At 37.7% G+C, this 16,308-nt stretch overlaps 1 protein-coding gene across 25 annotated transcripts in view; it reads right to left on the bottom strand.

Moving 5' to 3' along the window:
• Positions 1-16,308, bottom strand: part of SGR2 (shoot gravitropism 2 (SGR2)) — a 51,331-nt gene that overhangs the window by 22,708 nt on the left and 12,315 nt on the right. For all 25 annotated transcript variants that reach the window (XR_016399066.1, XR_016399067.1, XR_015974903.2 and 22 more), the window contains exons 5-10: positions 12,698-12,853; positions 11,931-12,002; positions 11,701-11,850; positions 8,287-8,337; positions 6,913-7,083; positions 4,792-4,941 (exon numbers count right to left, since the gene is read on the bottom strand). Coding sequence is in view for 12 of the 25 variants with exons in the window: in XM_008808754.6 (XP_008806976.4) it covers positions 4,792-4,941; positions 6,913-7,083; positions 8,287-8,337; positions 11,701-11,850; positions 11,931-12,002; positions 12,698-12,853 (750 nt within the window). In the remaining 13 variants the exon portion in view is untranslated. The remainder of the gene's footprint in view (positions 1-4,791; positions 4,942-6,912; positions 7,084-8,286; positions 8,338-11,700; positions 11,851-11,930; positions 12,003-12,697; positions 12,854-16,308) is intronic.

Below are 16,308 nucleotides of genomic sequence, written 5' to 3' on the forward strand. Positions count from 1 at the left end.
AGCATAAGATTTATTTTCTACAATAGTGTGATATCTTTCACCCAAGGTTCCTAAAAGTTGGGCATTAATGAAAGTTGGTTTCAGCATCTCTCATCTGAACTAGCAAACACAAATGTTGAAATGCATCTCCAGTCAAAGATACAGCTCAAATGCACAGAATCTGTAAGTACCCTCTCAAGCATCATAATATTTGCAACACTGCACAATAACTACAACAAGCCTTATTAGGTGGACTGTGTGAGCAGATCAACTATTGAAACAAGAAGGTGCCTATACTGAGAAGCAACATAGTTGTACTGATTGCCTTGATTTGATATCTTCTGATGTATACTAATTCCTTCTTCCAATTTCACTTCTAGAATTTCAGATCAATTTTGTCTGTATCAAACCATTCACCTAGCAAAGTTTCAATTGACTGCTATTCTCATGCTCAATTTTGTTTGAGTAGGATCACAGGATCCTATCTTCAAACACATACCCATCAAGAATTCTTCTCTTAAATTCTACAAATACTTATAGTCATTCATATGTTCTATTGTTTGATTCTTGTTATTTGGGGCTAATGTACCAAAAGATAAGCTATCCATTAGTTCCAAATAGAAATAGGTCTTACAAAGTGTTAATCAGTCAATTCAAGGTCAGAGAATCATATATACTTAAATGAAATAGAATAGATACTCAAGTGAGTTACAGCAAAGCATAGGCCAAGAATGGCCCAACAATGACTTGGGGAATGCCTTTACAGCATGTGGTAATCACCCTTATTGGACTTAGGTCAATCTGCATGACGGTTATACTCAATTGCTAGATAATGTTAGGATGGTGTTCAATAAGGGCTATGTCATACAGACACTTACGCCCAGCTCCAAAAATCCATGTCAGATAGATATCCAAATTGGATACATTTCAAACACTTGAATACTCATGAAATTCTTTGGTTGCAGCTTTTGAAGATTTGTTGAGAGTTGGATTCTTCCAACATTGAGTTTTACAGGTCATTTTGAATCAAAAGTCAGTATTTGTTCTTCTCGGAGCTTGTTCAAGGAAGTGGGTGCTGAAATAACTTATCAAAAATTTCTTTTTCTTACATCAGTAAGTTAATTAGGAGGTTTGGACAAAAGACTTGAATCAAAACATTAACAAATAATATCTTTTTTAATGTTTTAAAAAAGTTTTTTTCTAACATTTAAACAAACAAGGATGAAGGTATAAATACATCTAATTTAATTAAAATTATATTCATCCTATGCATCCCTTGATCTACTTTTTCTTCCTACAGAGTTGGACACTTGGGTATGAATTTAAATCCGATTCTTATATCCATTATGAGGATGATAATGTTATTTCGATGATTAACACAACAATAGAAAGAATATCAAATTAGCAATACTATTTAACTTGATACATCACTAAGGAATGGCACACCCTCAATATATTCACGATACATTGAGAAAATGAGATCAAGACGACCCTCAATGATTAACAACGAGATAAAACATGTAGTAGAAAATGATAGAGAGCTTTTAAATCTATTTCGGCAAAGTTTCAACTTTCAAGTCAAGTATACTCTAAAGGGCAAAACTATAATTTTCATTGTTAAGGGTATGAAGTTCTATCATGCCATACACTCAAAATTATTATAAATATGTACTATTGATCCTATGAACTAGTCCAACCTTAAGATGTAGGAAATTGTGAGTTGAGTCGACCCCAAAGAAGTTTGGAGTCGACTCTGATACATATGGCACGCACTGGCACGGAGTGACACACTTGGCACCAGCGTATGCCGAACCGGCCCGTACCGGCCGGTACGGGCCGGTACAAACCGGTCCGGCCAGCTACCGGTACGGCGGAGCCGTGGAAACCGGTACAGGCCGGTTCCTTGCTGGAGACGAAGAAGACGAGGAGAAAAAGAGGGAGCGCGGGGAAGAGAGGGAGGGAGCCCACCTTCGGCCTCCGCAGCGCCCCCGCGGGCTCCGCCGCCCCCCGCCGGCCTCCGCCGCCCCCCACCGGCCTCCGACGCCCCTCCGCGGCTCTCCGATGGCGGCCGAAGGTGGGCTCCCTCCCTCTTTCCCCGCGCTCTCTCTGGTTCTCTTCTTCTTCCCCGGTTCCGGCGGGGAAGAGCTTCCCGGTTCGTACCGCCCGGAGCACGGTACGAACCGGCCCGTAGCGGTCCGGTAGGCAACCGGTACGCCTACCGGACCTGGTACGGTGGACCTTGCTTGGCACAGAGTAGGAGTCGACCCCAGAAGAGGTGGAGTCGACCCTGGTACATTTTGGGACGATCTGGCACATCCTTGCAAAAATGGCACAGATGAACAGTAACTGGGGCCGACCCCAATAATCCTTGAGCCGACCCCAAAGAACTATGAGCCGACCCCAACTTGTAAACTCAAAGAAAACAACTCTCTAGAAATTACTGAGAGAGCCGACCACAAGTTTCCTTGAGCCGACCCCAGGAAACCCCAAGGAAGCATGAGCCGACCCCAGGAAACGAATTCAAAAACCATGTCTCTGGAATCCCTGAGAGGGCCGACCCCACTGAAGCTTGGGTCGACCCCAAGAAAGCATGAGTCGACCTCAGCGTGAAGGGTCAGAAAAACAAGCTTCTGTGTTTTCTGAGAAGGCCGACCCCACTGTAGCAAGGGCCGACCCCAGAAAAGTTTGAGTCGACCCCAAGACAAATGAATAGTGACTTGAGCCGACCTCAGTAAAGCTTGAGTTGACCCCAGCATGGGAGACAGCCCAATGGCTAGTTCTGCAAATGTACTTTTTAAGTCTCCAACGGCTAGAAACGGCTAGGTTTTCAAATCCAACACCTAGGAAGTGATCATCTGAGATTGGGAAAGTATTTAAGAGGCACTATTCATCAGAGGAAAGAACTTTTGGAAAAATCAAGAAGCTTATTTAAGAGAAAACCCTAGAAAAGAAAGCCTCATTCAATTGCTTCATCATTAGAGCCAAAAGAAAGTGGTTGAGCAGCTTCAAAGCATCATCAATAGCTCCACCAACCCTTGTGAAGTGAAGCAAGCTTGATAAAGAAGAGAACAGCTCCTCCAAAGCGATAAACTTTCTCTAAACTCTTCTTTGTTGTTCATATTTGCCTTATTTGCTCTCTTAGGAGCTCTCTTCCTTTAATTGTTAATCTTGTTGTAAAGGTTTGTTGGTAAGCCCGTAAAACCAACATTGTAGGTTGTTGGTGAGCCCGCAAAACCAACATAGGTTATTGGTGATCCCGAAAAATCAAATTGTAAAGGTTTTGGATTATGAGCCCAGAAAACAATCCAACTGTAATCCGCCGGATTATAGTGAATTCCCAAGGAGACGCTTGGGGAGTGGACGTAGGTGCTTAGGAGAGCACCGAACCACTATACTTCTTGTGTGTTTGTGTTGTGTGCTTTTCAATTTTATTACACGCATTCAATTAACATAAGCTAAAAATTTAGAGAACCCAATTTACCCCCCCCGCCTTCTCGGGTTGTCACCTTGGGCAACACATTCATATGTAATACAGAATACAGGTATCCAAAATATCATGCATACAAATGAAATTTGGAAATAATGAATCAGTAGGGGATATATCCCTCTCACCTAGAATGCACATCAACAAAAAAAAGAGGAGGAAAGGGAGGAGGAAAACATCAAACATTTGCATGCAATGTCATGACAGCAAACTCCTTTCAAAAGGACTACTTCAAATGGCATGCTCAAGACCAAAGATGAAAAATTGACAAGAAAATATTTTGGCATATAAAACTAAGTGAATATCAAGCCATGGAATGGTTAAGGTAAAGGATAACGACCTCAATTTTGAAAATGGATTTATTTTAGAAATATGAATTCCACCAGATGGGTAGACTGCATTGTCAAATAAGCCATTTACTGGAGAAAATTAAGATCTCTACATTTTTCTTCTTGAAGGAAACAAGAATTACATTTCCTAAGAATGAAGTTCCTAAAAGCAAATTACTTTCTCAATCACAAGACCCTGAAAGTTCAATTAACTGATATTACAGAACACAGAACAACAAAAAAGAAAACCGCTAACACTCCTTTAGAAGTGCTCAAATTGATGTTTTTTAGTTATTAACAGTATAAGGATTTTGACCATTTATAAGCCTTTGCCCTTCCCTTATGGATGCACCTGAAGGAATCAGGGTTGGACACCATACAATTTGGATATCATAATCTTAATAAAAAAGTTACATTGAACTAGACAAACAAAATCCAGCACTTTGCAGCTTTACATGAGACTATAAAGGTTAGATGTTTGAACTGGTGATCTGGCCATAAAAAGCAGTGTATGCCTTCACAAGTGCCAGGTAATAGTACACAAGGAGGTAGAAAATCAAGAATTAACAAGTGATTACATCCCCACAAAAGAAGTGAACAAGTAGAGAAAGGATGTTACAGCATGCAAATCCATAATTTTACTCCAAAAACCATTACCAAGCTCATTCTTTTATAAATGCAACAATTCTTTCAAATATATTTTTCCAGTTGCTTCCAAGAACACATTGCATTGTGCTTTCTATCATTGCTCCAGCGAATAACAATACAATTACAGGCATGATTACAAGGAAATGAAAAAAGATTATTGAAAAAAAGGGTACGGGTTATTTAAGGTGATTCTAGATATAAGACGATTTGCCTAAGACAATAATCTTGCTCTCTAATTAGCCTACCAACACAGTTAACAATGGTAAAGGTTCGGGAATATTAGCAGTCAGTAAACCAAAAAAAGTACATATACATCAAAGGAATGTCCATGAAAAGAAGGAAAAAAGTTACCGAGTCAATTATATCTTGACAGTATATTGGGCTCATGTAGTATAGAACATCATGAACTGTAGCACTTAATGTTACACGCAGACCCCGGACACCATCCAAGGTGATCTTTTCAACTGCACTTTCACCACTGAGCTTCAGAGCCCTTCTCCACTAGAAATACAAATGACATGAGAATTCATGCAAGAGAAGAAAGAAAGAAAGAAAATACATTACACAAACCAGACAGATGAGATCAGAAATAAACTGATAATGGCATCATAGACTACTTCTGACAGACTATAGATACAAAATAGAAATTACACTATTTCCATCAAATAATCTGGAATCACATAGTGAACTGGAGAAAAAGAAGCACAAGATTATAGATAGGCTGTATGCATGAAAACTACAAGTCCATTCTTGGTTTATGAATTGTGAGAAAACAAGAATCAAGACATAAAGTTCTACTTTACCTGAATTCTGTTTAAGCAAAAACAGAGCAACATAAAGTTTGATGCAACAGGCACTTTTAAAGGCCAAAGTTGGACATTATTTATCATGTCAACATAAAAAAGAAGTTATCTTCGAACATAAATGGCATTGAATTATGTTCTAGAATAATAATATAGTGGTTTAAGGATAATCAGATTGCACTACTTTTTCTAGATATTAAAAAAATTAAAGGTTACTGAGTATGAGAATAAAAGATGGTTGGATGGGTTAAGAGAGTCTTGTTTTCAAAGCAGAACCTAAATTCATAGCCACAACTATGATGGTCGTCCTCAAATTTGGGTATCCAGTGATTGACAAATTCATTAGGGAATTTACAGATTTTGTGTCAGCTTCATTCCTTCTCTGGTACAATGTGAGCATCCCTAGAGAGCAATAAGAAGTCAGCTTTTGTTACCACAAATATTTTGTGGATGTTTACAGTCAAGAGCTTTCTAGTGAATGGAGGAACCTAGCCACGTGGACACCTCATGAACTGAAAGATGTTCTGGAAGTTACAATATATGTAAGATGAAACAGGAGTAAAACAAGAAGCTCCAAACATAAGAGGGAAAAACCATTGATTGGGAAATCCCAAAAAAGGTCAACTACCAGAATTTTATCAAAGTTTTCCTCTTTAGAGTTGGACAAATAAAAATTAGACCTTTAACAGCAAAAGCAACTCGCCATTCATCTATATCAATTCACCCAAAAACATTAAGCTTCTGGTTCCATGTTCTAGCATCTCACCTTTTAAGCAGAAGTGGCCAGCCGAGGTGGGCATGCCAAGGATTATAAAATATCGGAGGCCACAAGTTCCCTTGCAAGCTATTGTATTTCCAATTGTTCGTTTTCATTATGTCCTACTAAAAGGCAAATAGAGACTTGAATTTAGAGGGCGAGCATTGGCGCAAAGGTAAAGTTGCTCCATTTTGACCTGGAGGTCATGGTTTAGAAACACAGCAATAGCCTCTCTGCATGCAGGTGCGTACATCTAACCCTCTCTAGACCCCACAGCAGTAGGAGCCTTGACCACTGAGCCACCCCTTTTTTTTAAATAGAGACTTGAATTTAAAACCAACAAAAGGTTAATGGAAAGATGCCTTCAAGCATGCAAGGATGCAGGTACATGGATGGATGGATGGATGAGAAAAAACATTCTCAGACCAGCAAGTAGTAGGCATCGTAATTTCCTTCGCTTTGTTTCTCAAACAGATAGTCGGACAGATACCCAGTAAGGAATATTCCACAAAGTATGACAAAAACAAATACATCCTCAGACCACCAAGTAGGAGGTTTGGTACTTAACTTTGTTTCTAGGACAGATGGCAAATAAGGGATATCTCACAAAGTATGGAAAAAAAGTAAGTGAAGTTAGGTCCAGTGTTTCTGCACTTTCTTTGATTCAAATTTATATTGTTCTTCATTACTCCTTTTGGTCGGTCTCCCACTTGTAATTTTATAGTAGTTTATCAGCCAAAAATATTAGCGCTGGTGCATGAGTAGCATTCTGGCAACTCCTTTTTTTGGAGCAAAACAAGATTTTTATAAATATCTACTTTATGAGGGAGGGAATCATCTTCTCCATATAAAAAAACTTCAGTAAAACAGAAAGAAAGAAAGAAAGAAAGAAAAGCAATATATTGTCTTTACCTGACAAGGAATAAAGAGGACCCTCTGGGTGCTTCTCTGGTATGGAGTTAAGTGCCTTTCAGCTAGACTAGCTGTTATACGACGAAAATCACCAACATCATCGACTAAATTAGCTTTCTCTAACCTCTGTCCAATACCATGAACCATGAAAACTAGGTGGCCGACTGGCACCTGTGAAACAACAAATAAAGCAATATAAATAGTGAGGTTAGGATACATTTTTTTATTGATTGAAAGATTGCAACTTCCGTTAAGTTTGTATTGAAATTTGAGTGACGTTAAGCCATTCCAACAAACATGGAAATCAATCTTGGTCAAAAAGCTTTCTCCTGTCTATTTGGGTTGGAGGCAACTTGGGCTAAATTAGTATAAGCTTTGTCAACCTCCAAAAAGATTTGGGCCAACTTGAATTTTTTTATGTAGGACAGCAAGGGGCTAAAACAGTTTAAAGCTAACTCCAGCATAGATCTGATTTAACATCTTGCAGAAAATCAATCTGCTGTGCCAATAACCCAGTGAAGAAGAAGAATAGCAGCATAAATAAGAGAGAATAGTAGGAAGTAAAGATGAAATAAGGTGAAATAATAAAAGAAGAAGAAGAAAGAAATAGAAAAGAAAATAGGTATACGAGAGAGAGATAAGAAAAGTCAAGCATGACCTAAAGAAATATTTTCATTCATTCAAAACAAGTCGCATACAATGCTTTTTCATTCAACCCTAACATATCCTTTTATAAACTTTACATGACTTGCTTTCCAAGCAAACTAGGGTTCCTGATTGGCAAATAATTAATCTCTAAAATGTTTTCTATAAAGCAAAATTTGGAATAGCACATAAACCTATACAGAAAGACACCTAAAACTACCAAATATCAGATCCTAATGATTTCATGACTTGTCCAACCCAACATGAACCTAATATAACAACCAAAAGATGAAATAAAGGTAAGGTTGTAGCTTCAATTATTTTAACAACTAAAATGCTAAGAGGAAGCCTCGCTGCTTCCAATACGATCGTCCAAAATAGGGAGCGTCACCAAAAACAAAATCAAAAAGGAATCTACATACCTAGGACACAATTACGCCCAGATAATAAGCAATTGTGATTTCTATATGTCAGTTATGCTGATTAAAACTAGTTTGAATATCATCTAAAAGGACCTCTTACTATCAACATAAAGAGCATGCTGATCCTCTCACCAAAGAATTATTCACATTAGATAGGTATACATTCATCTAAAGCAAGAAATCAGGTAAAATGCATAAAAATCATATGGTGACTAACTGCGATTTCAGACAGAAAGAAAAGAAGAAAAATATAATGCGGAATAGCTTGCAAAGTGATGCATAATATCTAAATCTAAAATATAAAAACCTGAGAACAATAATCATCCATCTCCTCCTCTTTTCGTTGGCGCAATTCATCCTGGAGAAAAGCATCAAAATGACCATCACTTGACCATTCAAGATCTAAAATAACAAGCCAATAGTTTTCAAGCATGACCAATTTTTGCAATATTTAGACTTAACTTTTGCTTCTGACATGGACAACAAGTTGCTCATATCAACAAATTCTAACTTATTGATGAATAAAAAAATGTCAAACAACAATCCTAGTCCATTTGATAAATTGCTCAAAACTATGAAAATTGCGAGCATTAAAGCAGTCATTACAGATATTTGGGATGATATATGATCCTAGATCTTCTCCATATATGATCCTAGATCTTCTCCACATAGTTAAGACGATGGTGATTTGTTCAAAACATGTCTATCAAATAATATAAAGCAGTTAAAGGTAGTAATTTAAGACAGAAAACAAATACTTGTCGTGCAATATCTTTCAAAAGGCCTGAGTAGCTCCCATGCTAATTGCTGCTAATTACTGGCACCGTATGCCATAGTACATGTACTATCACCAAGTCAATGCGAGCATGACAACATCACCAGCTTCTCACTCGAAAAACCAAAAATATGGAAATTCCTTTCCTTTTTCAATTAAGCATTGCAAAGAGCGAAGGCTTGAATTTCCTTGTTGAGGTCATTTTATTTATTTAATACCTCCTCTTTATTTCAATCATGTTTCTCTCTCATTAGTGCACCAGTTCCATGATTTTTGCTACAAATATTTCTCCCTCTCCCAAACTTATTCCCAAACATTCCGTTCATGTACCTATCATTGAGAACCATGTTCATCTACTAATTAAGTCTCTTATTTCATCATTTCAAGTATAGATCAATTTAATTTTAGATACAATTTCTTTTAAATCCTTATTTATCTTATATGCATGCTTCAACCTAATTTTTAACACTCCACATGTATTCCCTCTCACAATGTATTTCCAACACTCATTTCTCATCTCCTTTCCATCCCTTATTTCAAAACTCAAAAACTAAGGTCCTAACTATCGAAAAAATCAGGCACATCTCGAAGTACCAACCCCACTACAAAAATTGCTGATTAATCATTCATACATGGAAAATAAAGCAAGCTAAGAAGGAAGGGTGCTCAAATGCAATTTAAGTAGTCACTAAGCTAGGTTTAGTTATTTATTGTATACTCCCATTATCCCATTTTTACTTCCTATTCAAGTATAATTTATAGTGGAAATATATAGAATCTACGACTACGGATTCCTGCTAAGCTCTACAAAATGAGAATTTAAATCCAGCGAAGCCTATATATTTGACATGATTTTGGACTAATACTATATCAACCAAGTCATTATACCTTAGTACTCCCTATAAAAGATTGTCAAACCATCAAGAACCAAGCAATTTGAGACATACTCTACTGAACTGGCTAGGCACCAAGATAGTTTAGTCTTTCAATTTGGAGTGGAAAGGGGCCAAACTGCTCCAGACCAAGTAGAACCAATAATTTTGCCCATGCTTCACCATACCGGCCTGAATCAGGCGGTACGGGGCGTACTGTACTGGTTTAGTATTGGTATCTGGCAAGGATGGTGTACCGACACTCGGTATGTCGAAAAGATTCCGTACCATATCATACCAAATACCAATATAGTGCTAGTGTAGCACCGGTATGGGGTTCGGTAACGAGACGACAAACCTTAGTTCTGCCAATTCTAGGCAATATTGACTAGCACTTGTCAATCTAGGTGCATCCCATGTTCTCTAGATCTTCTATGTTGTGGCCAAGATTGAGGACCTCCCCCTCTCCCGCGGTGACCTCGTCCTCGACCACCAAGCCTCTTCCTCCACAAGCTTTGGATCTACACCCTCAAATCCACCCGCAAGGAGGCCAAGTGCCAAACCCTCCTCAAGCTCATTAACTTCATCTAATCTAACTCCAGCTGCATCACCAAGCCTGTTCAAGAGGAGCTCGTCCGCATCATTAGCACCAAAATCTTCCACAACCTCTCACTAGCAACTTGCAAGACTACTGGATCCTCGAGCACCGAGTTAGAGAAGGATCCCTACCTCGATCTTGCTTGGCCCCACCTCTAGTTGTCTAAAAGCTCCTCCACTACGTTGTCTCCTCCAACACCAACACACCAAGGTTGCTAAGTGTTACATCGACCACTCCTTCATCCACCACCTCTCTTCGATCTCTTCAACTCTAACCCACAAGCACAAGTACTAGTATTTGCCACCGTATCAAGTGTTGCTATTGTAAGATACCATATCGTACTAACACAGTACTAGACTAGCATGGTCATGATATCCAAATTTACTCGTTGTGCCTGTCAAGAACTCTTTTTGGAAAGACAAAGCCATCTCTCTCACACACACACCCACACATAAATACCTCCTCGGTACTTATATACTCTATATATGTTTTAAGTTTTTAACCTTAATTGCTAATTCTCTTGCTGTAATTATCACTGGCTTCCTTTCCTAATTGCCGTTTAAAGCTCCATTTTCCATATCAAAGTCCTCTTTTTCTGGAACTTTATTCAAATCATTCATTTATTTGGTAGTTAGTACACCTATCAGCTCCCTTTCAGTTACCATTCAGTCCTTTTTTGAGATTGTGTTGATGGGTTTGATATAGCATGTGGAATACTTTTAGTATGAGTTACATTCTTCTGCTATGTAAATCAGATTTTGCCAAAGGAAAACAAAAAAAGATAAGAGCTATAATATTAAACTAGATGCAAACTAGCAAAGACAATTCCTAGACTGTCATAGCCTCTCAGGCTAAGTAGTAAATACTACCTTGATGGACTGAAAATAACCTAATTAAGCTACTGGAGATCAGAGAATGCAAAGCTAAAGCAAAACACACAATAATTGTTTTCAATCTAAAAATAATTGTTTTCTTTTTGTTTATTTTGTTGCTTATGTGTCAATCTCCAGAACTTATCAGCATCAAATCCATACAAGATGTGCATATGTTCACTTCATGTGTGGATTAATTGAAACAATCCTGGACTACACATGGCATGTCCCTTGATAGGTATGCAGCATAGTCAGTTAATATCTAATTATGCACCAGCAAGACTTATAAGGAAATGAACTTTAGTGATGAAACTTAAATGAAAATTCTTTACAATCAGATCATATCAACTTCAATAAAATGCATTCTTGGTAAACTAGTGGTAGCCTAGAGTGCAAGAAGGTAAAAAGAAGTTAAATCAACTAGGAAGATACAATCTCTCAGCAATATACAAAAAATAGGGGGTTCGATACTTAAGCAGATAAACCAACTTCAAATGAAAGGGGTCCTGGCGGCACTCATCATTTGTGTGACAAAGGAGACAAGACAATATATATGTGGATTTCATGCATTAGTAAACAAAAGACTTGCCATAAAAGGTCAGACCTGAGTTGGATTCAGAGATCCAGAAGGTGAAAAACCACGTCTTAGCTTGACACCATTTCCTCTTCCAGCATTAAGAGTAAAACTAGAGTTATGAGAGACTAACCAAGCCTCCCAAGTATCATCCACTCCTGTGAAAAGAGCATGCAAGCCCTGTGCAGCAAATCATTTTAGCAACAATATATAGGTAATGAGAGTTTTCCTCATTCCATGGACATTATATATTTATACACCTGTGTGGGGCCTTGCAGATCAACACGGGCAGCAAAAAGGCCTGAAGGTTGATATGTCCGACGATGCCAAACCTGGACTCAATGAAAATTACATTATCAAGGCTTTTACCATACAACAAGCTAACATAACATGTTAAGCATCATAGGAACAATGAAGCAATACAATATTTTGAGAAAGTAAAATACTAAATCATACTTTCAACTTTCAAGTTTCAAAAAAGGATAGCAGTAACATAAGTTATTGATTCACAAGTCAATAATTCCACGCATATTCAAGTCACAGGACAAAGTATAGTGATGGAGAACATTATGTTGCCCTTTTGCTTTAACCTATGAAAATCAACTACATAACCTAGTGACAGAAACTACAATCAGTAGCACCAAATGGAGTTTATATCAAGCCAAGTTTCCAAGACTGTATGGTGCATGCTTTGAACATCCAAACTTCCGCCCATCTGCACATTAGCGGAGCTTTTCAGGTTCATGCAATCCAACAGTTATTAACCAATTATACAATAATTATCCAAAAGTTATCTTCACAGATACTAATTCTGTGGAAAGAATACTAATTGCCATTTTATTTATCTAACAAGTAATTTAAAATTAAAAACCTTCATTGTGTATCATTTAAAATTACATGTCATATATATGAATGTGTGATTTTTATGCAGCCATATTCCTCAATATGCAAGGAGAAAAAGAGAGTAAGAGAAGTTGTACTATAATCAAGAATTAGTTTGCAAATATTGTATCATAAAATTCAGTACCTGACAGCGGTAAGCCAACTCCAATTGTTCCGCAACATCTTCACGTAGGGGAAGCCAATCAAGGCCACCTTTACAAGCAAACCAGTGGCCTCTCAAGACACGTCTGTTTTCACCATGCCAATAAACTGGGAAGCAGTGGCGCTTAGTTAGATCTACCTGTAATCATCCATAGAGTTAATAATCACAAAATATATGTTACATTTGAAAGTTAGGTTGTCTGCCCTGTGGCCAATCAGCTCTTCTATGGAATGAAGACATATCCATACCCTATGTTAGGTAATAGCATTATATATAATGGAGGAGAGAAGGTGAAGAGGTTTTTCTGGGAATAATGCGAATTCGAGTATGCTAATGCAAATTTCAGCACAATTTACAAAAAACAATGAAGAGACTCGGTTCTAGAATAGATGCAATTTAATTAAAATCTGAACTTTGACTTCAATCCTGAAGCTAAGGGGGGAAATGCTTTAAATAAAGCCTGAGATCAAATTCACAACAAAAGGGTCAGTAGATAGTGAGAGAAGGAAGATCATAGGATAAACATTAGTACTCACTACTCAGGCTCCATTCTTTTAGAAGTAAGCTTTTTCGTGCAACAAAACTAAAAAGACCAAGATCGATCATAAACTTCCATCTAATCATGCTAAATCACCGAAAATATTCTTTCCACATAGACACGACAATGGGCTTTTGACTTAAATATATAAGCTACATATTTAGACCTCATAAGCCTTACTAAAATTATAGATGCAAAAGTTATTTATTTTTTACACATAAACAAAGGACCCAAAATGACCATCCATTATGTTTGAATGGAGACAAGGAAAAAGAAAAGATAAAAAAATGTAAAATGCCTTTGGGAAAAAAAGACCCAACTTGCTGTCTCATTTAACAGGCCTCATTGTTGGCCAAACTGAGTAACTGGGCCAATCCAAAGCCCTATGGTGGGCTTTTGACTTGAATCATGCTAAATAATGATTGAAGCTACACATTTAGACCCCATAAGCCTTGCTAAAATTATATGTGCAAAAATAATTTAAATATACATGCTAAACCACCTAAAATATTCTTTCTATAATATCTATATAGATACAACAATAGGCTTTTGACTTCAACCTATAAGCTACAAATTTAGGCCCTGCAAGCCTTGCAAAAATTATTTAAACATACACATAATCCAAGACAGCCAAAATGACCATGCATTATGTCTGAATGGAGACAAATACTCATAAAACTTATATATTGAGAACCTCAAAAAAAAAAAAAGATAAAAAATATGAAATGCCTTTGGGTAAAAACCCGATTGACTATCTCATTTAATGGAACTCATTGGTGGCTAAACTGTCACTAGGCCAATCAAAGCCCAAAAATCTAGGTCCACTAGGCCCACATCCAAGGTTCGCCGTACTGGTACCGGTCGGCGTACCGGTACCGGTAGGCGTACCGGTACCGGCCCGGACCGATACGTACCAGTCCCGTATTGGTCTGTAGGTTCGCCGTACCGGTACCGAACCCCGTACCGGTGCCGCATTAGTATAGGCGTACCGAGTGTCGGTACGGTACCGTATGCTCGGTACCGACCGTACCGACATTGGTGTACCGATACCGGTACCCATCGGTACGGGTACGGTACGCTCGGTACCGACCGGTACAGCGAACCTTGGGTCTGTACTTGTCCCGTACCAATACGACAGTCGTACCGGCCAGTTTTTCCATGAAAAGCTCCTGGTACTGGATCCCACGCTGATCCGGTACCGATCCCTGCCCGGACTAGTTTGTACCGGCCCGTATGGCATACCCTGCCCACACCTATTATTTATTTGTTTTTTTATCAAACCTAACCTAATAAAATTCTTAAAACTGCAATTTCACTGTTGATCCAGGATAATTGAGTTTTAGCTTACCTCAATTTACTCTAATCTAAGGTTTGAAATATTGCAGTATAAGGCCATACCAATCACATCTCTGTATGGTACATACTGCAGTATGCCCAAGTATATACTCATGGTTTATTAATATATCTCAATACATGGTACGGTACAGTGCTGGTACATCCTCGACATGCCTCAGTATTGTAAGTATCATATTGTGGTATGGTTGGTTTTTCAACTCTAACTTTGATCTACCAAATATATAATTTTATTCCCTTACTCATATCTTTAGCAATGATGGCAAATGTCCCATCAGGTTTCAATCCTTTTACAATTGATGATCTTCCGTTAAATAAACCATTAACCATCCACTGATTGAGTCGAACCAATATAGTAAATACTAGTTGCATTACCAAAGTTTTCTTCTTCAAGGTTTTTAATAACAAAAGGATAATATAAGTACCCATCTGTATGTTTTGATCTACTCTAACAGCACAAATGAAACTAGCTCCCAAACACTTAACATATAACAGACTTAATAGAGTAATCATTCAAGGAGTAGAAAATGCAATATGACGTGTCGGTACATAGTGAATTGACCTTTGATGATAATTTCTTCAATGATAGCTATCTCTTTTTTAATCTCTACATTCAGTTCACAACAAGGATCGCTAAGTCGATACCAGGATCTCTGTACCAGTCGACGACCAATTTGGTACCATACCGACACGGTACGGTAAGACATGCCGGTTCTGAACCGGCATGGCAAATTTTTTTTCCGATATTGTTTTAGGTTTGATTTATTGGTAATCATTTTTTTCAACTTTTTCAATAATTTTAAGTATAATTTGACGTTTATTGATGTTTTTTGATGTTTCTATAATCACGATACGTGTAAATGATGCCTCTTGATATTTTAGAGTGATGCAAAATATAAAATAATTATTGAGATACAAAATATAAAATAATACAGTCAATTATATATATTTAAAGTACAACATACATACCGATATTTAAAATCTCTTCGAGTGGCAATGCCTCTCGTAGAGATCTGAATCATTAGCATAATCAGGAGCTCAGATCTATGTAGAACCCTACTATACATGCTACATATATTTTTCTAAGCCCGTAGACATTCATCAAAAGCTACTTATTTCTCAATTTTTTTGAATTTAGACCTAGGCCACTATATGCATGATCGCATTAAAACTTGAATAAATGGACACCAAATCTACTTAGAGAGGAGCTTGCATTCCCCTAAGTAAGCTTTTGATTTTACAGTCTTTTTTATTTTTTTATTTTTAATCCAAAAATATTTTTTTAATTTTAAAAATTATATATAATCCAAAAATTAAAAATTTTAGTGAAATTATGTAGATCATCCATAGATCTACAACATATCATGAAATCATGCCAAAATCAAAATTTGGCATGATCTCTCCCTATTTTGAAAAATTTGAAGTATTTTTCGGCTTTGAAAAAAAAAGAGAGGAGAAAATGAGGAAGGGGAGGGGAAGCATTTTTTGGCGTGGAGGGGCGGGGCGAGGGCGGGTTGAAGAACACTTCAATAGAAGAGTTGGGAAGGTTCTCAGGTCTTCCCAACTCAACGCATATAAAAAAAAGAGAGATTGAGTTGGCTCAAACTCGAACCAATGTGAACTAGCTGGTTTACACCGATTCCGGCCCGGTTCAGACCAGTTTGGGTTCAAAACCGAACTCCACATGGAACCAACCCGATCT

The sequence above is a fragment of the Phoenix dactylifera genome, chromosome 2 (genome assembly GCF_051530095.1).
Source record: "Phoenix dactylifera cultivar Ajwa chromosome 2, Ajwa_hap1_PhDact_Kaust_v1.1, whole genome shotgun sequence".
Lineage (NCBI taxonomy): Eukaryota > Viridiplantae > Streptophyta > Magnoliopsida > Arecales > Arecaceae > Phoenix > Phoenix dactylifera.